At 49.0% G+C, this 22,624-nt stretch overlaps 1 protein-coding gene across 1 annotated transcript in view; it reads right to left on the bottom strand.

Annotated features, from left to right (window-relative positions):
* Positions 1-22,624, bottom strand: part of LOC112237523 (plexin-A4-like) — a 296,904-nt gene that overhangs the window by 221,396 nt on the left and 52,884 nt on the right. Inside the window, exon 3 of the mRNA XM_042318328.1 lies at positions 3,255-3,437. Within this exon, the coding sequence (XP_042174262.1) occupies positions 3,255-3,437 (183 nt within the window). The remainder of the gene's footprint in view (positions 1-3,254; positions 3,438-22,624) is intronic.

The following is a 22,624-nucleotide window of genomic DNA, read 5'->3' as shown; positions in this document are numbered from 1 at the left end:
CTGTCTGGCATCCTTCTCCCTCTCTTTCTCTTCTGGCATCCTTCTCCCTCACTTTCCACACACACTCTGTCTGGCTTCCTTCTCCCTCTCTTTCACACACACACTCTGTCTGGCATCCTTCTCCCTCTCTTTCACACACACACTCTGTCTGGCATCCTTCTCCCTCTCTTTCACACACACACTCTGTCTGGCATCCTTCTCCCTCCCTTTCACACACACACTCTGTCTGGCTATTCCTTCTCCCTCTCTTTCACACACACACTCTGTCTGGCATCCTTCTCCCTCTCTTTCACACACACACTCGGTCTGGCATCCTTCTCCCTCTCTTTCACACACACACTCTGTCTGGCATCCTTCTCCCTCTCTTTCACACACACACTCTGTCTGGCATCCTTCTCCCTCTCTTTCACACACACACTCTGTCTGGCATCCTTCTCCCTCTCTTTCACACACACACTCTGTCTGGCATCCTTCTCCCTCCCTTTCACACACACACTCTGTCTGGCTTCCTTCTCCCTCTCTTTCACACACACACTCTGTCTGGCATCCTTCTCCCTCTCTTTCACACACACACTCGGTCTGGCATCCTTCTCCCTCTCTTTCACACACACACTCTGTCTGGCATCCTTCTCCCTCTCTTTCACACACACACTCGGTCTGGCATCCTTCTCCCTCTCTTTCACACACACACTCTGTCTGACATCCTTCTCCCTCTCTTTCACACACACACTGTCTGGCATCCTTCTCCCTCTCTTTCACACACACACTCTGTCTGGCATCCTTCTCCCTCTCTTTCTATCACTCTCTACCCTTTCTATCACTCTCCACCCTTTCTATCACTCTCCACTCGTTCTATCACTCTCCACCCTTTCTATCACTCTCTACCCTTTCTATCACTCTCCACCCTTTCTATCACTCTCCACTCGTTCTATCACTCTCCACCCTTTCTATCACCCTCCACCCTTTCTATCACTCTCACCCTTTCTATCACTCCCTCTCTTTCTATCACTCTCCACCCTTTCTATCACTCTCTCAGCACCACTCTCTCCTCTCCTCCTCTCAGCACCACTCTTCTCCTCTCCTTTGCTAAGCACCACTCTCTCCTCTCCTTCTCTGAGCACCACTCTCCTCTCCTCTCCTTCTCTCAGCTCCACTCTCTCCTCTCCTCCTCTGAGCACCACTCTCCCCTCCTTCTCTGAGCACCACTCTCCTCTCCTCTCCTTCTTTCAGCTCCACTCTCTCCTCTCCTCCTCTGAGCACCACTCTCTCCTCTCCTCCTCTGAGCACCACTCTCTCCTCTCCTTCTCTCAGCCACTCTCTCCTCTCCTCTCCTCTCCTCGCTAAGCACCACTCTCTCCATCTGCTTCCTTCTCTCAGCTCCACTCTCTCCTCTCCTTCTCTCAGCTCCACTCTCTCCTCTCCTCTCCTTCTCTCAGCTCCACTCTCTCCTCTCCTCTCCTTCTCTCAGCTCCACTCTCTCCTCTCCTCTCCTTCACTAAGCTCCACTCTCTCCTCTCCTTCTCTCAGCACCACTTTCTCCTCTCCTCTCCTTCTCTCAGCTCCACTCTCTCCTCTCCTCTCTCAGCACCACTCTCCTTCTTTCAGCTCCACCCTCTCCTCTCAGCTCCACTCTCTCCTCTCCTCTCCTTCTCTCAGCTCCACTCTCTCCTCTCCTTCTCTCAGCACCACTCTCCTTCTCTCAGCTCCACTCTCTCCTCTCAGCTCCACTCTCTCCTCTCCTTCTCTCAGCTCCACTCTCTCAGCTCCACTCTCTCCTCTCCTTCTCTCAGCTCCACTCTCTCAGCTCCACTCTCTCCTCTCCTTCTCTCAGCTCCACTCTCTCAGCTCTCCTTCTCTCACTCTCCTTCTCTGAGCCTCACTCTCTCCTCTCCTTCTCTCAGCTCCACTCTCTCCTCTCCTTCTCTCAGCTCCACTCTCTCCTCTCCTTCTCTCAGCTCCACTCTCTCAGCTCCACTCTCTCCTCTCCTCCTCTCAGCTCCACTCTCTCCTCTCCTTCTCTCAGCTCCACTCTCTCCTCTCCTTCTCTCAGCTCCACTCTCTCCTCTCCTTCTCTCAGCTCCACTCTCTCCTCTCCTTCTCTCAGCTCCACTCTCTCCTCTCCTTCTCTCAACTCCACTCTCTCCTCTCCTTCTCTCAGCTCCACTCTCTCCTCTCCTTATCTCAGCTCCACTCTCTCCTCTCCTTCTATCCGCTACACTCTCTCCTCTCCTTCTCTCAGCTCCACTCTCTCAGCTCCTTCTTTCAGCTCCACTCTCTCCTCTCCTTCTCTCAGCTCCACTCTCTCCTCTCCTTCTCTCAGCTCCACTCTTCCTCTCCTTCTCTCAGCTCCTTCTCTCAGCTCCACTCTCTCCTCTCCTTCTCTCAGCTCCTTCTCTCAGCTCCACTCTCTCCTCTCCTTCTCTCAGCTCCTTCTCTCAGCTCCACTATCTCCTCTCCTTCTCTCAGCTCCTTCTCTCAGCTCCACTCTCTCCTCTCCTTCTCTCAGCTCCACTCTCTCCTCTCCTTCCTTCTCTCTGTAATACTATTGTCCTCAGAGCCAGGAGCGGCTAGCTGGCTTGGCCCTGGATTAGTCTCAGTCATGGCTGTGTGTATGCTCACACCCCTGTCAGCACATCAGAGAAGAGAGAGAAGCAGAGCAGCAGGCCCAGGGCCCCCCAGCACCGCATCATCCAATTACCCCAGGACAGGGCTCCCTGAGAGGGGGGCGTTGGGGGCAGCAGGGGTCCAGGCTGGGGCTCCGACACGCTGCACCAGGCCTATCCACCCACGCTACAGTCACACACTTCAAAACACAGTCTCTAACGGTTGATCTGTTTATGGCAGCGACTTCTTTAGTTTCTTTGTACAATGGAAAATGACGTATGGTTTGTATAATTTTAGAGACTATTTCAGTGTTGTGGACAAAAATGATATGGTAGCAGCTACAGTGAACAGTAGATTGTCATGGTGTAGCGTGTATTATACAGGACCATGGATCAGGAGAGATGTCCAGAAACACCAGAAAGACCTCTATTAATAAAACCCCTGAGGTGGTCTCGAGATGCTCTCTCTCTGACACACACACACACACACACTCACACACACTGCCTCTCCTCCACCTCTCCCTCCTGAAGAGAAAACGGCCGACAGTATGTTTGTGGAAAAACATTCTCCTCGTATCTCCTAGTAGCCCTCCACAGTCCCTGGTGGGAGACCACTGGGAAGTGTAATAGTATCAATGGCCGCCCGCCTACCTTCTTGATGCGCCCGCTCTTGGTGCCCACGAAGGCCAGAGAGTGGTTCTTGTAGACATAGGCGATGACCGAGGTCATCTTGTCGGTGGAGTCAGAGAACAGAGGGATGCCCTGCACCATCTCTGACACCCCCAGCGGAGCGTTCATATCCAGGCCACAGAAGTTGTCGTCGATGGTTAAGAGCTGGATGGAGAGAGGGAGGGGAGGGAAAGAGAGAGGGGAGGCAGAGAGTCATTATTGGACTTTGTTTGTGATCAACAGTCTCTTATTTCTTGTTGAAGAAGAGTGTGTATTCTGAAGAAGACTATGGTAGATGTTCAGTGAGAGAGACTTAAAGTTAGTGCATTTATCTTCAGATAGCTTGGTGAGACAACCACATATCTCAGTCATAGTGAGCACATTTCCCTCAATAAAGTAGCTATCAAAGTCAGTGTATGTAGGAGGGGGTTATAGAGACAAAAGTGTGGGTTTGGCTCCAGCCCTGCAGTAACACACCTGATTCATCAACACTATCATCATCCTTCATCTGCACTAACATTGTCTTCCATGTGGTACAGCTGGGTTGGAGATAAAACCGGCAAGCACTGCATCTCCTCCAAGACCAGAAACAACAGTTTCAACAGTTGTAAAGACCAGTAGAAAACACAGAGGAATTCATCTCCGAGTCAGAAGACATGAATGTGAAGGGAGAGAGGTTCATAATGGCCTTTTAGACTGTCTGAGTTTAGTCTCAGTGACACAGTGTTATTTAGACTGTCTGGGTTTAGTCTCAGTGACAGTGTTATTTAGACTGTCTGGGTTTAGTCTCAGTGACACAGTGTTGTTTAGACTGTCTGGGTTTAGTCTCAGTGACACAGTGTTGTTTAGACTGTCTGAGACTGACCTTCTGGACATGCAGAGAGGGAGTGAGGGAGAAGTAGAGAGAGGGGAGGGAAAGAGAGAGAGAGAAAGAGAGAGAGTGTGTGAGAGAGAGAGAGAGAGAGATGAAAAGAGATAGACAGGGAAAGGGAGAGGGATGAAGACTGCAGTCAAGTTACAGTAGTCCTATGTAATATTGCCAGCAGCTACTCTGACAGGCTGATCTCAGGCAGAGCCTGAGAGCAACAGAACAAAATATTCAAAGTGAATCGGACAACAAAACAAAATGAGCCTTCCTTATTTTCACACCGTCACGCCAAATCAGTGTTGCACCTCTAGGGAGGAGAAATAATCGGAAAAACAAGAAACGCTCACCTCGTTTTTCATCTCTTATGCAGCTGTTATGCTTCGCAATTGGACATGCTACTGTGCTTTTGTAATTGCCATGTGTCAGGTAGCCCAGCCATATGTGTCAGGTAACCCAGCCATATGTGTCAGGTAACCCAGCCATATGTGTCAGGTAACCCAGCCATATGTGTCAGGTAGCTCAGCCATATGTGTCAGGTAGCCCAGCCATATGTGTCAGGTAGCCCAGCCATATGTGTCAGGTAGTGTCAGGTAGCCCAGCCATATGTGTCAGGTAGCCCAGCCATATGTGTCAGGTAGCCCAGCCATATGTGTCAGGTAAGCCATATGTGTCAGGTAACCCAGCCATATGTGTCAGGTAGCCCAGCCATATGTCAGGTCAGCCATATGTGTCAGGTAGCCCAGCAGGTAACCCAGCCATATGTGTCAGGTAACCCAGCCATATGTGTCAGGTAGCCCAGCCATATGTGTCAGGTAACCCAGCCATATGTGTCAGGTAACCCAGCCATATGTGTCAGGTAACCCAGCCATATGTGTCAGGTAACCCAGCCATATGTGTCAGGTAGCCATATGTGTCAGGTAGCCCAGCCATATGTGTCAGGTAGCCCAGCCATATGTGTCAGGTAACCCAGCCATATGTGTCAGGTAACCCCAGCCATATGTGTCAGGTAGCCAGCCATATGTGTCAGGTAACCCAGCCATATGTGTCAGGTAGCCCAGCCATATGTGTCAGGTAGCCCAGCCATATGTGTCAGGTAAGCCCTACCATATGTGTCAGGTAACCCAGCCATATGTGTCAGGTAGCCCAGCCATATGTGTCAGGTAGCCCAGCCATATGTGTCAGGTAGCCCAGCCATATGTGTCAGGTAGCCCAGCCATATGTGTCAGGTAACCCAGCCATATGTGTCAGGTAGCCCAGCCATATGTGTCAGGTAGCCCAGCCATATGTGTCAGGTAGCCCAGCCATATGTGTCAGGTAGCCCAGCCATATGTGTCAGGTAGCCCAGCCATATGTGTCAGGTAGCCCAGCCATATGTGTCAGGTAGCCCAGCCATATGTGTCAGGTAGCCCAGCCATATGTGTCAGGTAGCCCATATGTGTCAGGTAGCCCAGCCATATGTGTCAGGTAGCCCAGCCATATGTGTCAGGTAGCCCAGCCATATGTGTCAGGTAGCCCAGCCATATGTGTCAGGTAGCCCAGCCATATGTGTCAGGTAGCCCAGCCATATGTGTCAGGTAGCCCAGCCATATGTGTCAGGTAGCCCAGCCATATGTGTCAGCCCAGCCATATGTGTCAGGTAGCCCAGCCATATGTGTCAGGTAACCCAGCCAGGTAGCCCAGCCATATGTGTCAGGTAACCCAGCCATATGTGTCAGGTAGCCCAGCCATATGTGTCAGGTAGCCCAGCCATATGTGTCAGGTAGCCCAGCCATATGTGTCAGCCATATGTGTCAGGTAGCCCAGCCATATGTGTCAGGTAGCCCAGCCATATGTGTCAGGTAGCCCAGCCATATGTGTCAGGTAGCCCAGCCATATGTGTCAGGTAGCCCAGCCATATGTGTCAGGTAGCCCAGCCATATGTGTCAGGTGTCAGGTAACCCAGCCATATGTGTCAGGTAGCCCAGCCATATGTGTCAGGTAGCCCAGCCATATGTGTCAGGTAGCCCAGCCATATGTGTCAGGTAGCCCAGCCATATGTGTCAGGTAGCCCAGCCATATGTGTCAGGTAGCCCAGCCATATGTGTCAGGTAGCCCAGCCATATGTGTCAGGTAGCCCAGCCATATGTGTCAGGTAGCCCAGCCATATGTGTCAGGTAGCCCAGCCATATGTGTCAGGTAGCCCAGCCATATGTGTCAGCCATATGTGTCAGGTAGCCCAGCCATATGTGTCAGGTAGCCCAGCCATATGTGTCAGGTAACCCATATGTGTCAGCCATATAGCCCAGCCATATGTGTCAGGTAACCCAGCCATATGTGTCAGGTAACCCAGCCAGGTATGTGTCAGGTAGCCCAGCCATATGTGTCAGGTAACCCAGGTAACCCAGCCATATGTGTCAGGTAACCCAGCCATATGTGTCAGGTAACCCAGCCATATGTGTCAGGTAACCCAGCCATATGTGTCAGGTAACCCAGCCATATGTGTCAGGTAGCCCAGCCATATGTGTCAGGTAGCCCAGCCATATGTGTCAGGTAACCCAGCGGTTAGAGCAATGAGCCAGTAATTAAAAGGTCACTAGTTTGAATCCCTGCGCTGACAAAGGGAAACATCTGTTGATGTGCCCTTGAGCAAGGCAGTTAAACCTAATTGGTCCAGGGTCGCCATTGATAATGACTGACCCTGGCCGTGACCCCATTCACCAAGGGTCGGCTATGCCAAAAAACACATTTCCAATTCACACACGTATATTAATTCCCACTTGTACATGTGTGAAACAGGAAAAATATAAGCAACCACCAAATGACTATTATATGCAGATAGAATGGTGGGTTGGAATATGGACGACATACAGTCTGGGGAATGTCCACCTGTCATAAGAAAAGAGAAGGCTGTATGGCTTCTGATAGCAGAATAATGATGCTAGACAACAGGCATTATTCCATCTGTATGGACAGATTTGAAACAGTGGGCTTTGGACTGGTGGACCGTCCCATTTGATTAATATGGAGGCAGTGCGCTGGGTTATTGTGAGAGTAAAAGCGCGACAGTTGATATTACAGTTGGAGATGTTGTTCTCCTTTCCCGTGATTAAAGGTCCTGAGGTCAGATGTGAAAGCGGGTTATAAATCATCACCTGTTATCATATATTATAAGACCAAATCATTTCTGGCATACCATCATGCCGATTCAAACCTTCCATCTCAACCAGCGTTGTGTCTGGGTCCATCTAATACATTAGAAACACTGGCGTCTCTCTCTGCTTAATGAAAGATTAGACACGATAAAAACTACATTATAAACCAAAGTCGTGTTTATCGGCATTAAAGCTCTAACTGTCGGTAACAGTAAGCTTCTGCATGTAAACAAGCCATCATTTTTTTCAATGAGGCCATTATTGGGATAAAGTGGAGCAAAATATGGCAATGTTACTCTTTTTCTTGGTTAAGATGGCATTGGTGGGGACAAAGTGGAGCAAAATATGGCAATGATACCCTTTTGGTTGGTCAAGGAGGCCATTGTGGGGACAAAGTGAAGCAAAATATGGCAATGCCACCCTTTTGGTTGGTGGTTCTTTCCCGGAAGCTTTTTAGTGAACTCAGTCTTCAGGGAAATGTTCAGTCAAGTGTCTGCTGACAGAGTTTCACAAGCGCTTCATCTTTGTCACCACGGAGATAGAGAGCTTTCATGAAGTCAATAGAATCATACACTGGAGCCGTCTCCATAACATGGTGGTTATGTTATGAGTAATCTGTCTGAGACTGTCACGCCCTGACCTTAGATATCTCTGTTTTTCTATATATTTTGGTTAGGTCAGGGTGTGACTAGGGTGGGTACTCTAGTTTTTGTATGTCTATGTTGGCCTGATATGGTTCCCAATCTGAGACAGCAGTTTATCGTTGTCTCTGACTGGGGATCATATTTAGGCAGCCATTTTCCTCATTTGTGTTGTGGGATCGTGTCTATGTTTAGTTGCCTGTCAGCACTATTTGTATAGCGTCACGTTTCGTTCGTTGATGTAGTTTTTTTGTAGAGAATGTACGCATACCATGCTGCCTTGGTCTGATCCTTATGACGAACGTGACAGAGACTTCACTATGGTCGAGTCAAATTCATTTCATATCGGGAGAAGAAGGGAGAGAGAGAATAAACAAGTCAGAGAGAGAAAAACATATGTTTTTGGTTTCACATTGGTTGTTGGAACAAAGCCATATATTTCATGGTCGTAAAAAATAACGTTTTTTAAACGTCCTGAGAACAGAAGTTAAAAGTTTGCCTATTATGGGAATATTTACTCTGGTTAGTGGGTTATTTAGAGGTTTCACTGAATGCTTTAATAGGACTTAACACTGCTAGCATATTTAGGATTTCATTTTCTGAAGTACAGATAGGACACATGGCCAGTCATTTCCTGAGGAATAATCATGAGAACACATATTTTTTTATTGTGACACTGCATCAGTTAGATTCAATCAAACCTATGACTTTCTATCCCTGTCTATCCCTGGAATTAGTCCAGTGCACCACCAGGATGGAGCTAGCATGCCATGGTTTTTTGCGCATACAAAGCTGTTTATTTTAGTCCTTTCAAAGGAAACAAGCACTCATTAAGATCAGATGGGGCCAATTAGTTGGCGCAGCCAACACACCTGAACCCACTTCACAAGATGGAGGATAGAGAGAGATTTGTTGATGCTGAGAACGGAATGTAGATGTTTTTAAGTAACATTCTGAGAACATTCTCTGAATGTCACTAAAGTTTTAATGTGTTTTTTTATGGAAAGTTTTTTTCATGTTCTGAGAATGGAATTTAGAGCGTATTGATGTTAATGAGTACAACATTCCCAGAATCGCTTAACATTTTAAACATGTTCCCAGAATGTAATACAAATATGACATTAAATGGAACCACGTGGGAACTTGTGTGGAATGTTCTGTGGAAGTACTAAAATTCTCACAGAAGAACATCGTTTTTTAACATTCTCGGAACAATTTGAGAACATGAGATTAAATAGAACCATGAAAAAACCTGTAGGAAACATTATGCTGAAGTACTGAAATTCCCACATTGTTTCTTAATATTCTCTGAACTTTTTGAGAACATTCCCAATGTCAAACCAGTTGTAGAACGTTCCTAGAACATTACCAACATTGAAATGAAATGTAACCGTGTTCAAACTTTTAGGAAACATTCTGTTGAAGTTATGAAATACCAAGAAAATAAACTTTTTTTGTCAAGTTCCTGAACTGTGTTAAGAATGTCCCAAAGCCAAGCAACTTTCCTGCACCATTCCTAGAGAGTTGTGGGAAGGTTGAATACAAAATAACCACAGGACAATCACGCTCTCACCAAGCTCTAAGAAACATGGTTCTCAGAACGTTATGTGCTAGCTGGGTCCAGTCCAGCCAATGTCGCCTGACCTTTAAAAATCTGCTGGCTTAGATTGCTGGTTCCGTGGGCCGGGGAGCATGAAGTGTAGCTGAGGCTAGCACCCAGCCATCCTCTAGCATGGGTCAAAAGTAGTGCACTATATAGGGAATAGGGTACCATATGGGAGGCAGGACAGAGCGGCCAACTCAAAACATCTTGTCACGTCTGCTCCCACGCTTCCCCTCTCTGGCGCTTGAGGGCGCCAGGCTGCACTTCATCTCTCCCTGTGTTACAATAAATATCTTGGTTCATTCATCCCTGTTTCCTGGTCTGAGTTTGCACTTGGGTTCCCCTGTGCTGTTCCGCTTAACAGTACAAAAACTCAAAGTGTCCAAGTTGTGTGTTGAATGCCGTTTTCCACTCGTCCCCCTCTCTGATGCGGAAAAGGTGGTAGGCATTCTGGAGGTGGAGTTTAGTGAAAACCGTGGCACCATGGAGGGGGAGGGAAAGCAGAACTGATGAGTGGCAAGGGATACTTGTTCCTGACAGTGATACTATTCAACCCACGGAAGTGACCCATGACCCATCTTTTTTCTTGACGAAGAAAAAACCACACTTTGATTTCTCATACAGTTAAGCAGAGCAACACAGGGGAACCCAAGAGCAGACTCAGACCAGGAAACAGGGATGAATGAACCAAGATATTTATTGGAACACAGGGAGAGATTGTGTAGTGCAGATCCAGGGAAGCTTGGGTGAGTTGTAGGAAGCCAGATGTGGAGGCTGAGGTTGGAGTGAGCTGGGTTGGGTTGGGACTGTTGATTATGTGGAAACTGATCATCTCCTGGTGAATACCAGAGAGTGGCTCTGCCACACAAGGTTGGTCTCAAACAGAGGTCTGGGGGAAGATGGGCCAGCGATTTGACTCAACAATATTTCCCCCATAACGGCCGAGCCTCGTCTTACTGGACGCAGGGAACAAGTGGAGACCATCTGGCCAACCTGGACACAGTATAGACAGCTCCTAGTATCTGCCTCTCCTCTGGAGATAGATGGGTCCGGCCAGGCTGCATGGGTTCAGGCTTAGAACATGCCTGGGGTAGGGATGCAGTCGGAGGAGAAGGGCAAGGCACTGAAGCAGATGTTAAGGTACTTGCAACCCTACCTACCCTCTCCCTCCAACACTCCCAGAGATGGTTGTCAATGCGGATAGTGAGAGAAATGAGTTCATCAAGATCATCAGGCTCCTCCCTGGACACCAACTCGTCCTTGAGGGTCTCAGTGAGTGAGTTCCGGAATGCTCCCTGAAGAGCCTCATCATTCCAGCCTCGCTCTGCGGCGAGGGTGCGGAACTCACATGCCATTTCAGCAACACTCTGGGCACCTTGACGGAGGGACAGGAGTCGTTTAGCGGCGAAGACCTTCCTGCTATAATCTGCTATAGGAGAAGCAATTGAGTGACAGAATGCAGCAGCCATCATACGAAGCATCGGGGAGTACTGGCACCGCCGATGGAACCTGGGGTGCCTAGCCAACATGTTGGGCTTCCACGCCCTAGCTGGCTCAAGAAGTTTCCTTGTCCCGGTTGGCTCGGATGGCGCACATCCCACGTCGGGACTCAGCCGGATCGTCAGTTCTTATTCGCCCAGCCGGTCCAGGATTATTATTTAAAAATTGGGGTGGATTCCGCCGCCGATGGACCCGGGGGTGCGTAAGCCAGCCGGTCGGGCATCCACACCCTGGCTGGCTCGAGAGGTTTCGTTGCCTCGGTTGGCTCGGCAGATTTCCATCCCACGTCACACTCCGCTGGATTGTTGGGCTCCCTCGACAGGCGTCAGGCGTTTTGCCTCAGCCGGATGTTAGGCTTCCATACCTCAGCCGGCTCGCCAGGCTCCCACGCTCCTGTCGGTTCGTCAGGCTTCCACGCCCCAACCGGCTTGCCCAGCCCCCATGTCTCGGCCGGGTTCGCCCAAGTGGGACGCCGGGTGGTGTCCCAAGAGTGGGGGGGTTCTGTCACATCTGCTCCCGCTCTCCCCCCCCCCTTGCGCTCGAGGGCACCAGGTTGCCCTGCTTTACATCTCCCTCGCTGCAGCGGGATCTACAAGCATCTTGCCTCAGACGGATTGTCGGTCTGCCATGCCTCAGGGGGCTCGCCAGGTTCTCACACTCCTGCCAGATAGTTGGGCTCCCACGCCCCAACCGGCTTTCCCAGCGCCCATGTCTCGGCCGGCTTGCCCGGGTGAACGCCGGGTGGCGCCCCTAGAGGGGGGGGTACTGTCATGTCTACTCCCACTCTTCCCCCCTCTGGTGCTTGAGGGCACCAGGCTGACCTGCTTCACTCACTCCTATCATCTACTATGCACACCTGCCTTCCCTCATCACGTGCATCAGCGATATTGGACTCACTTGGACTCACTCATCATCTGTTTATTACCTCCCCTATATTTGTCAGTTTCCTTGCTCTGTTCCCGCTGCTGCAGTAATAGTTTTTTTGTCTGTGTTACCTGTTTGCTGATGCTGTTACTGTCTCGTTCCATGTCCGTTCTATATTAAAGGTTTTACTCCCCGTACCTGCTTCGTCTCTCCAGTGTCATCCCATGTGACACATCTAGCCTTCTGCTGTGTTAGTCTTTCTGCAGGCCTGCCTGCTGTCCTCTCTACCGCCGGCCCATGCATCATCACAAGACAGAGAGCTTGGCCCGGCGTTGTCGTCGTGGCGATAGCTCAGGGCACACACACATGAGCGCATAAACATACCATCACCAGACACCTTTATATCTGGAGCTTTAGTTGGTAGAGCGGTGGACCCTTCCATCTATAGCCCTCCTGCTGTTTACTCCTCTGATAGAAAGAGGAACAAATGAGAGAAGAAGAGAAATCTTCTGCTGGCTACTGCCCCTTGACTTGATTTTCATCATTGTTACAGCGGTTACAAAGGAGCCTCATCACCCAGAGGTCAGGGGTTAACCGCCCTATGAGGGAGGAAATGAGAAATGAGAAAGTCGGGAGGGAGTGAGGGAGATGTGAGGAGGGAGAGGGAATGGCTCTCCAACAACAAGAGGTGCACGAACATTTCTTTTATTTTCAGCCGATTTCAGATTTATACCTCGAAGGGTATAACGGGGGTACTTTTGGTACTTTTGATAGAAGTGTGTGTGCATATGTGTGTGTGTGTGTGTGTGTGTGTGTGTGTGTGTGTGTGTGTGTGTGTGTGTGTGTGGTGTGTGTGTGTGTGTGTGTGTGTGTGTGTGTGTGTGTGTGTGTGTGTGTGTGTGTGTGTGTGTGTGTGTGTGTGTGTGTGTGTGTGTGTGTGTGTGTGTGTGTGTGTGACACACACTCATGCATGTACAGAGAACAAGACGTGTGTTCTCGTCTCCCGTTATTGACACCTGCCGTGATATTTCTGGAGAAGCGTCCTAACATGCCAATCACACCGAGCAGCGACTCAATTTAATGAAATATACTTGCTGTCTGTCATCCTTTCAGAAAGCAGACACGTTTTCATTACGCCCGCACAAAACATGACATTTGACACCCATCTCAGTCACCCAGACACAAATAATATCCAGTCCTCAAAACAGCCCCCATCTGCCTGTCTGTCTGTCTGTCTGTCTGTCTCTCTCCTTTCTGTATCAAACCATTTTTACTCTCATTCTCTCCCCCCTACTCTCTTTACTTCTCCCCCCCACATCCTCCATATCTCTTTCTCTCTCTGCCTACATTCCCCTCTCTCCTCCTCCCAGCCTCCTCCTTCTCTCACTCCATGTCTCCAACGCTCCCTCCCTCTACAGGTACACGATTCCTTCCGCATTATGGTCAATTTCACACTGAGAGTCCCTGGGTGGAGTGAGGACACAGGGGAGGACACCGGCTCCCCTCCTAAAAGCCTCTGGAGGAGAGATGAGGCTCTGCTGCATCTGAACCACGGCCAAAAACAGAGTACAGAATCAGGTCACTCAGACCTCTCGCTGTCCCTCCTTTTCTCTCTCCCTCTATCTCTATTTCTCTGTCTGCCAGCCAGCTACAGTACAAAGAGAGCTCTCTTCTGGACTGGGCATACGGCTCAGTAGACACAGACTAGAGAGAGAGAGAGAGAGAGAGAGAGAGAGAGAGAGAGAGAGAGAGAGAGAGAGAGAGAGAGAGACAGAGAGAGAGAGAGAGAGAGAGAGAGAGAGAGAGAGAGAGAGAGAGAGACAGAGAGAGAGAGAGACAGAGAGAGAGAGAGACAGAGAGAGAGAGAGACAGAGAGAGACAGAGAGAGAGAGACAGAGAGAGAGAGAGAGAGAGAGAGAGAGAGAGACAGAGAGAGAGACAGAGAGAGAGAGAGAGAGAGAGAGAGACAGAGAGAGAGAGAGACAGAGAGAGAGAGAGACAGAGAGAGACACAGAGAGAGAGAGACAGAGAGAGAGAGAGACAGAGAGAGAGAGAGAGAGAGAGAGACAGAGAGAGAGAGAGAGAGAGAGAGAGAGAGAGAGAGAGAGAGAGAGAGGGAGAGGGAGAGAGAGAGAGAGAGAGAGAGAGAGCAAAAGAGAGAGAGAGAGAGAGAGAGAGAGAGAGAGAGAGAGAGAGAGAGAGAGAGAGAGAGAGAGAGAGAGAGAGAGAGAGAGAGAGAGAGAGAGAGAGAAAGAGAGAGAGAGGTGGTGGCACAATGCGATTAAAGGGATTGAATGAGATCCACTGTTCCACGCTCTCTGATGTTGGGCCTAATCTGGGCCTGCAGTGTCACAAAGAGGAGTCCTATGGTCCGCTGGTTCAGGAAGTTAATGACACACATTATACTGGTAGACGTGTTTCCCCACAACACCAGTCCACCACAGCAGAGCCATGAAGCATCACTTATCTTCCACTTCTCTGTATGTCTATAAAAACAACACAACAAATATAGGTGGGTTGTCTAATAATCGGTCAGTGCAACCGGCAAACCTGTATTTCCATGAACTTCACAACACATAATTATGTACAATGTTAACACTGTGTGAAATAGCTTGCCTGTCAAATTGAATGCTGGGCACAACAACCTTGCATAACTGCCTACGCATTCACATTCATTATGCAATCATAACAACGTGGGACAGCCACAACACATCGCACCGTGGACTTATTCTACTCTATTCATCTGTCCTTTAACTAGGTGAGTCCCATTGAGACAGGAACACCTATGTGAGAATGCTATTCATTGACTACAGCTCAGCGTTCAACACCATAGTGCCCTCAAAGCTCATCAATAAGCTAAGGACCCTGGGACTAAACACCTCCCTCTGCAACTGGATTCTGGACTTCCTGACGGGCCGCCCCCAGGTGGTGAGGGTAGGTAACAACACATCTGCCACGCTGATCCTCAACACAGGGGCCCCTCAGGGGTGCGTGCTCAGTCCTCTCCTGTACTCCCTGTTCACTCATGGCTGCACGGCCAAGCACGACTTCAACACCATCATTAAATTTGCCGATGACACAACAGAGGTAGGCCTGATCACCGACAACAACAAGACAGCCTATAGGTCGTCAGAGACCTGGCCGTGTGGTGCCAGGACAAGAACCTCTCCCGCAACGTGATCTCTCTCCGCAAGGAGATGATTGTGGACTACAGGAAAAAGAGGACAGAGCACGCCCCCATTCTCATCGACTGGGCTGCAGTGGAGCAGGTTGAGAGCTTCAAGTTCCTTGGTGTCCACACCACCAACAAACTAACATGGTCCAAACACACCAAGACAGTCGTGAAGAGGGCACGACAAAACCTATTCCCCCTCATGAGACTTTAATAACTCTACCTACATGTACATACTACCTCACCTAACTGGTGCCCCCACACATTGACTCTGTACCGGTACCCCACCGAATTTAGTCTTGCTATTGTTATTTCCCTGCTGCTCTTTAATTACTTGTTCTTTTTATTTCTTATTCATATCTGTTTTTTTAGAAATTGCTTTGTTTTTTAGGGGCTCGTAAGTACGGATTTCACTGTTGTATTCGGCGCATGTGACTAATAACATTTGATTTGATTTGAATCTCTATTTCAAGGGACTTGGCTGCCAAGTGAGTCCCATTGAGACAGGAATCTGTTTTTGAAGGGACTTGACTGCCGACGTGGACTTGACTTGAACTTGAGGTTATTTCCCTCCACAGTGTTGTCTGTACAGTTGCAGCCCCATGCAGAGAGCTCGGTGATGGGAGTGCAATGTGCAGTCTGTCTGAGCGCTGATCCATGGCAACCCTTTATCCCGCTCGCCGCGCATGACAGAGCGCAGGATTGCACGCTAACGCCGCCCACCGCCGTTCCCTCTACGCTTCCCTCCCTCCACCACAAACACTGGCCAGCTGACTCTGTCAAACACTGGCCAGCTGACTCTGTCAAACACTGGCCAGCTGACTCTGTCAAACACTGGCCAGCTGACTCTATCAAACACTGGCCAGCTGACTCTATCAAACACTGGCCAGCTGACTCTATCAAACACTGGCCAGCTGACTCTATCAAACACTGGCCAGCTGACTCTATCTTTCATTTTCTCCCTCTAGTATCATCCCTCTCCCTTCAGCATCATCCCTGTTCATTATCCTCTCCTCCACTGGCCAGCTGACTCTAGCTGATCAAACACTGGCCAGCTGACTCTATCAAACACTGGCCTCTGACTCTCAAACACTGGCCAGCTGACTCAGTATCATCCACTCTCCAGCTGACTCTCATCAATATCATCCAGCTGCATCATCAAACACTGGCCCATCTCCCTCCAGTATCATCACTGGCCATCCCTCTCCCTACAGTATCATTCTTGTTCATCAAACACTGGCCATCCATCTCCCTCAAACACTCCAGCTCCTCTCAAACACTCCCAGTTCATCATCCTCTCACTCCAGCTGACTCCAGTATCAAACCTGCCCAGCTGACATCCTCTCCCTCCAACACTGGCATCCCTGTTCATTTCCTCTCCTCCCTCTCCCTCTAGTATCATCCCTCTCCCTCCAGCATCATCCCTGTTCATTATCCTCTCCTCCATCTCCCTCCAGTATCATCCCTCTGCCTCCAGTATCATCCCTCTCCCTCCAATATCATCCCTGTTCATCATCCTCTCCTCCATCTCCCTCCAGTATCATCCTTCTGCCTCAAGTATCATCCCTCTCCCTCCAATATCATCCCTGTTCATCATCCTATCCCTCCAGTATCATCCTTCTCCCTCCAGTATCATACCTATTCATCCTCCTCTCCTCCCTCTCCTTCCAGTATCATCTCTGTTCATCCTCCTCTCCTCCCTCACCCTCCAGTATCATCCCTGTTCATCATCCTCACCCTCCAGTATCATCCCTGTTCATCATCCCTCTCCTTCCAGTATTATCCCTATTCATCATCCTTTCCTCCCTCACCCTACAGTATCATCCCTGTTCATCATCCTCACCCTCCAGTATCATCCCTGTTCATCATCCTCTCCCTCCAGTATCATCCCTATTCATCATCCTCTCCTGCCTCTCCCTCCATTATCATCCCTATTCACCATCCTCTCCTCCCTCGCCCTCCAGTATCATCCCTGTTCATCATCCTCTCCCTCCAGTATCATCCCTGTTCATCATCCTCTCCCTCCAGTATCATCCCTATTCATCATCCTCTCCTCCCTCTCCCTCCATTATCATCCCTATTCACCATCCTCTCCTCCCTCACCCTCCAGTATCATCCCTGTTCATCATCTTCTCAGAGCGTGTGTTTGGAAGGAGTCCAGTCAGAACAGGGGTCCTTCAAAGCTTCAAAGGTCCCTGCCGCTGCTACTGTCAGAGGATTGTACACACACTGCTGACTGGGCAGATATACTGTAGAGGACAGAAGGGATGAAACCATACAGAGTCAATGGACAGATCCTCAGGTCTGAGCTGTTTATGCTTAGTGTAGTTAGGAGAGGAGGGCAGGAGCTTGACCTACTATGGTTGGTGATGGGGTTGGTACACACACACACACACACACACACACACACACACACACACACACACACACACACACACACACACACACACACACACACACACACACACACACACACACACACACACACACACACACACACACACACACACACACACACTGATGTCTAGAGCGATTAGTAGTATACATCCAGCCTGCAGATGGAGCCTGTTGATATAGCAGGATGTTCAGGTCTATACATGGTGTCTGCTTCCAGGGGCTTACAGAGCTTATAAGGAGAAAAACATCCCACTCTTATCAATAAACACACCATTCATTCTAGTCTCTCCTGGGGACCTAAAGGAGCCATGCTCATATCTGTGACTCTAATCACTTAGCGAGGGTGCTTGGGTAAAAAGCATTAAAAACAGGGGTTCTGAATGAGGTTTCCATCTGCAGTTTGGATGCACATTATGCATTCCACAGTCTGTGTGTGGCTATGTGAGAGAGAATAGGTATGTAGGGTGAAATAGCTGTCACCTACTAGATTTAACTCCCTTTCTATAGAGCCCTTGGGAGTGTTCTAAAACAGACACAATGATTAGCATTGAAGAGGGAACAACACACACAGAGAGAGAGAGAGAGAGAGAGAGAGCTGACGACACTCGCCGGGGCCTGACAGTGATGTCATCTCTCCGAGACATGCCATCAGTCTCTCAGCAGATCAATGTGGTTTATGGGAGGCAAAATAGTGAGACTTTTGGAGTGTGTGTGTGTGTGTCCACAAGTTTATTGTCTATCTGAGGAGAGAGATTAAATATTTGTCTTTGTGTTCTATAAAGTCAAAGAAGACGACTACCTGGCTGTGTTCTGTTGGCTTGTCTGCCTCACAGACAGGAGAGGCAGTCTCTACCTGGCTGTGTTGTGTTGGCTTGTCTGCCTCACAGACAGGAGAGGCAGTCTCTACCTGGCTGTGTTGTGTTGGCTTGTCTGTCTGACAGGAGAGGCCTCTACAGACAGGAGAGGCAGTCTCTACCTGGCTGTGTTGTGTTGGCTTGTCTGCCTCACAGACAGGAGAGGCAGTCTCTACCTGGCTGTGTTGTGTTGGCTTGTCTGCCTCACAGACAGGAGAGGCAGTCTCTACCTGGCTGTGTTGTGTTGGCTTGTCTGCCTCACAGACAGGAGAGGCAGTCTCTACCTGGCTGTGTTGTGTTGGCTTGTCTGCCTCACAGACAGGAGAGGCAGTCTCTACCTGGCTGTGTTGTGTTGGCTTGTCTGGCTGTGTTGTGTTGGCTTGTCTGCCTCACAGACAGGAGAGGCAGTCTCTACCTGGCTGTGTTGTGTTGGCTTGTCTGCCTCACAGACAGGAGAGGCAGTCTCTACCAGAGAGGCAGTCTCTACCTGGCTGTGTTGTGTTGGCTTGTCTGCCTCACAGACAGAGAGGCAGTCTCTACCTGGCTGTGTTGTGTTGGCTTGTCTGCCTCACAGACAGGAGAGGCAGTCTCTACCTGGCTGTGTTGTGTTGGCTTGTCTGCCTCACAGACAGGAGAGGCAGTCTCTACCTGGCTGTGTTGTGTTGTCTGCCTCACAGACAGGAGAGGCAGTCTCTACCTGGCTGTGTTGTGTTGGCTTGTCTGCCTCACAGACAGGAGGCAGGCAGTCAGGAGAGGCAGTCTCTACCTGGCTGTGTTGTGTTGGCTTGTCTGCCTCACAGACAGGAGAGGCAGTCTCTACCTGGCTCTCTCTACCTGGCTGTGTTGTGTTGGCTTGTCTGCCTCACAGACAGGAGAGGCAGTCTCTACCTGGCTGTGTTGTGTTGGCTTGTCTGCCTCACAGACAGGAGAGGCAGTCTCTACCTGGCTGTGTTGTGTTGGCTTGTCTGCCTCACAGACAGGAGAGGCAGTCTTGATATTGTGCTGTTCTCCATAATTCATGTTTATGTATGATCCCATCTGTCAGAATCAATGGGGGAACAACAGATCTGTGTGGGGTAGAGAACACAATCAAATTAAACTAAATGACACTCGCTGATTTCAGGGGAAACCGGGTGGAAATTGAGACATCCAAAAACGGAGCCGGAAGACAGCGTGAAAACGAGTGGGGCATCGGCTGGGTGAAGAGACACTTGGTTAATCCAAGAATAATGTGTTGTGATGGATTCTGACCTTTTGTGGGTTAGTATCATGTATGGAGATTTAATTAGTGTGTGTCAGGCGGAGACCACTGCGGCTGCACCTTGAATGGCACCCCATTTCCCTACATAGTGCACTATGGGGCCCTGGTCAAAAGTAGTGCACTACATAGGGATTAAGGTGCCATTTGGAACACGACTGTGTTTTAATGAAGCCAGATCCGGAGGATGTGGAGGGGACTGAATCACCAGACGACGCTGATTAAACTCCAATCACCGCTCAACTCATAAAGAAGGCAGCCCGGAACAGGACACAATATACAAAGGTTGATCAGATTAAGAGACGGAAGGAAGAAGAGCCATTATCCAAAAGAAGAACATCAAACATGAACTTAGTCCAGATGAGTGTTGCCTTCCGAGCTGCTTTCAAGTGGGGGGAGATGGAGGGACTGGCAACGGAGTAGAATAACCTCATTCATTGGAAATAATTCAGAATGTGAAGTCGACGTGGATGACAAATGTAGAAGAATAGCCGATCGCATGCTACTTAACGACATGTCATTTATGATCATTAGGAAGTGGGGAGTGAGGGCGAGGAGGACCGCAGCCATGTGACAGGGGTGAACTTGCCTCTCCTCTCTGTGAGCAGCCTAGAGTGGTGAGAAAACCACTCAACTAGCCATGTTTAGAGCAGAACAGGCGAGAGAGAAAGAGGGAGAGAAGAGAAGAGAAAGGAGAGAATTTCCTGCGTCTTGTTTTTTCTCTCTTATTCCTGCTGACACGGTGAACGTGTCCATGAAGGAGCAGGCGTTTTTTTGTATAGGTCACATGCCATTTCACAATGATCTATGGACGCAGACCCGGCCCACACTGATACTGTTGAGCATGCATTATGTGGTTCAGTCGAGCGTGGCGGTTTTGGGAAACACATCCTCCTCCTCTGTCCCTGTCCTGATGCAGCTCCTTTACCGACAGGAGGTACAGTAGTTCCCACTGGAAACCAACAAAGGCCTGAACTCGCACAACAACCTTTAATAGGTATTGTCACGGCTGGGCTGGACAGCCATAGGCCCACTGTTGACTCACGAGGGGGGACTAAAGCTGTGCCATAGTGACCTTTTTAAATGTCCTAAAGCCTAACATGGCTGTCGCTGTGCCATTGATGTGGTAGCACGCTGTTATGGACAAATCCTAACTTGAGTTACGTACTTCTGGGTTGGGGAAATCAAGTGTTGGTGTCAATGGGAGATTTGCACAAATGGTATTGATGCACCACCTACTGCTGGCACAGGGATGGAGTAAGAACTCTGCATACATTCACATCTCCATTCATACGTTCTGATCAAAAGGCACCACATCCAAGCAACACCATCTAGGAAAACCAATCACATCACTGAGAGTAAACTACCGCCTGCTTCAGCCAATCGACTGTAGCTCCCTGTAATCTGACATCCAATCACCTCAGAGCGTTCAACGTGGTTCACCTCTACCTCTGAGCTTTTCTGTAATTCCATATCTGTATCGTATCCCCCTTTTCCTTCCATTTCTCTGTTCTTGAAATAGCTGCATGCTGCCAAGTTCAAACCCACAGGGACTATTCTTTGACTTATCCAACATTAAGTCCACTGGCAGATTTAACAGCCCACATGTATCTGGGATACCTTCTGATGTTACAGAATGCTTTTTCAGATATATATAACTTAACTTACTAAATAGTTTTTATGATAAACTGCTTATCTTTGGCTGTAATTCACTTCCGTCAATGAAGCTCTCACAAGCCAGCTAATATTATTGTCTGAAAAACAAACTGCTACAACAGAGATGTTAGAGACAAGAGCATTCTATGCACTCTAGAGTGGCCCTAACGCAAAGTGGCAATCACACAAATTGGTACTACTTACAAAGACAGAGGCCATCTAATGAGCTGAGGTGAATGACCATTGTCTTTGAGTGTGTGTGTGTGTGTGTGTGTGTGTGTGTGTGTGTGTGTGTGTGTGTGTGTGTGTGTGTGTGTGTGTGTGTGTGTGTGTGTGTGTGTGTGTGTGTGTGTGTGTGTGTGTGTGTGTGTGTGTGTGTGTGTGTGTGTGTGTGTGTGTGTGTGTGTGTGTGTGTGTGTGTGTGTGTCTGTGAGTGCATGCATATATCGTCTGCTCCTCTGTACAGCCAAGCTACTCTAATGAGCCTAGGGGCAGTTCATCCACTCTATAATTGGGGGGAAACATATGATGTGAAAAACACGACAAGAGAGATTGAAAAGAAGAGAGAACCAGAACCAGAGAGAGAGAGGGAAAGAGAGAGAGAGAGAGTAAGATAGAAAGAACGAGAGGGGGAGAGAGAGGGGAGAGAAATAAAGAGAGAGAGTAAGAGAGAGAGAGAGAGAGAGAGAAGGGGAGATAGAGAGGGGGAGAGAGAGCGGGAGAGAGAGAAAGAGAGAGAGAGTGAGCAAGAGAGAAACAGAGAGAGAGAGAGAGAAAGAGAGAGATGGGGAGAGTAAGAGAGAGCAGGAGAGAGAGAGAGAGAGAGAGAGACAGAGCGAGAGAGAGAAAGGGCCTTCTCTTGATCTCTCTCTGTGGTTCTATGGTTCCTCATTAGACTTTTATATGAGCACAAACCCAAAGCTACTAGCTGTTACTAGCTGCTGTTGCTTCTCTGCCATGCAGTCTCTCTGGTCTCTGCTCTAAAGCCCTGTGTATGGAGTCGGTGACTATCTTGGCTGCTGCATTTGGAGGGAACAGAGCGAATGATGACTTGAACTACATTTCTGGCAACATTCAAGATGTGGCGTGCTGGGGGGGGCATTCCCCTTCATGCATTATTGAAAAGAGAGCGAGGAATTAATTGGAGACTAACAACCAGGATTTGTGTAAAATGATCCGTGTGATACTAGGGAGACATCTCCCCCACACATACACAGCTACTGTAGCAGGTTATCTCTCTCTCTGTCTCTCTCTGTCTTGTGTCATCCCCCATCTCTGTGTCTTGTCATACAACATGTTTTCATTGTGCAAAGATCCAAGAACAACACAGACGCCCCGCCATTTACCTCTAATCACTTACTAATTTGTGTGTGTTTGTGTGTGTGTTTGTGAGTGCGTGCGTGCGTGT

Source organism: Oncorhynchus tshawytscha, unplaced genomic scaffold, assembly GCF_018296145.1.
Source record: "Oncorhynchus tshawytscha isolate Ot180627B unplaced genomic scaffold, Otsh_v2.0 Un_contig_4327_pilon_pilon, whole genome shotgun sequence".
In the NCBI taxonomy this organism is placed as follows: Eukaryota; Metazoa; Chordata; class Actinopteri; order Salmoniformes; family Salmonidae; genus Oncorhynchus; species Oncorhynchus tshawytscha.
This window is presented reverse-complemented; position numbering and strand designations above follow the sequence as displayed.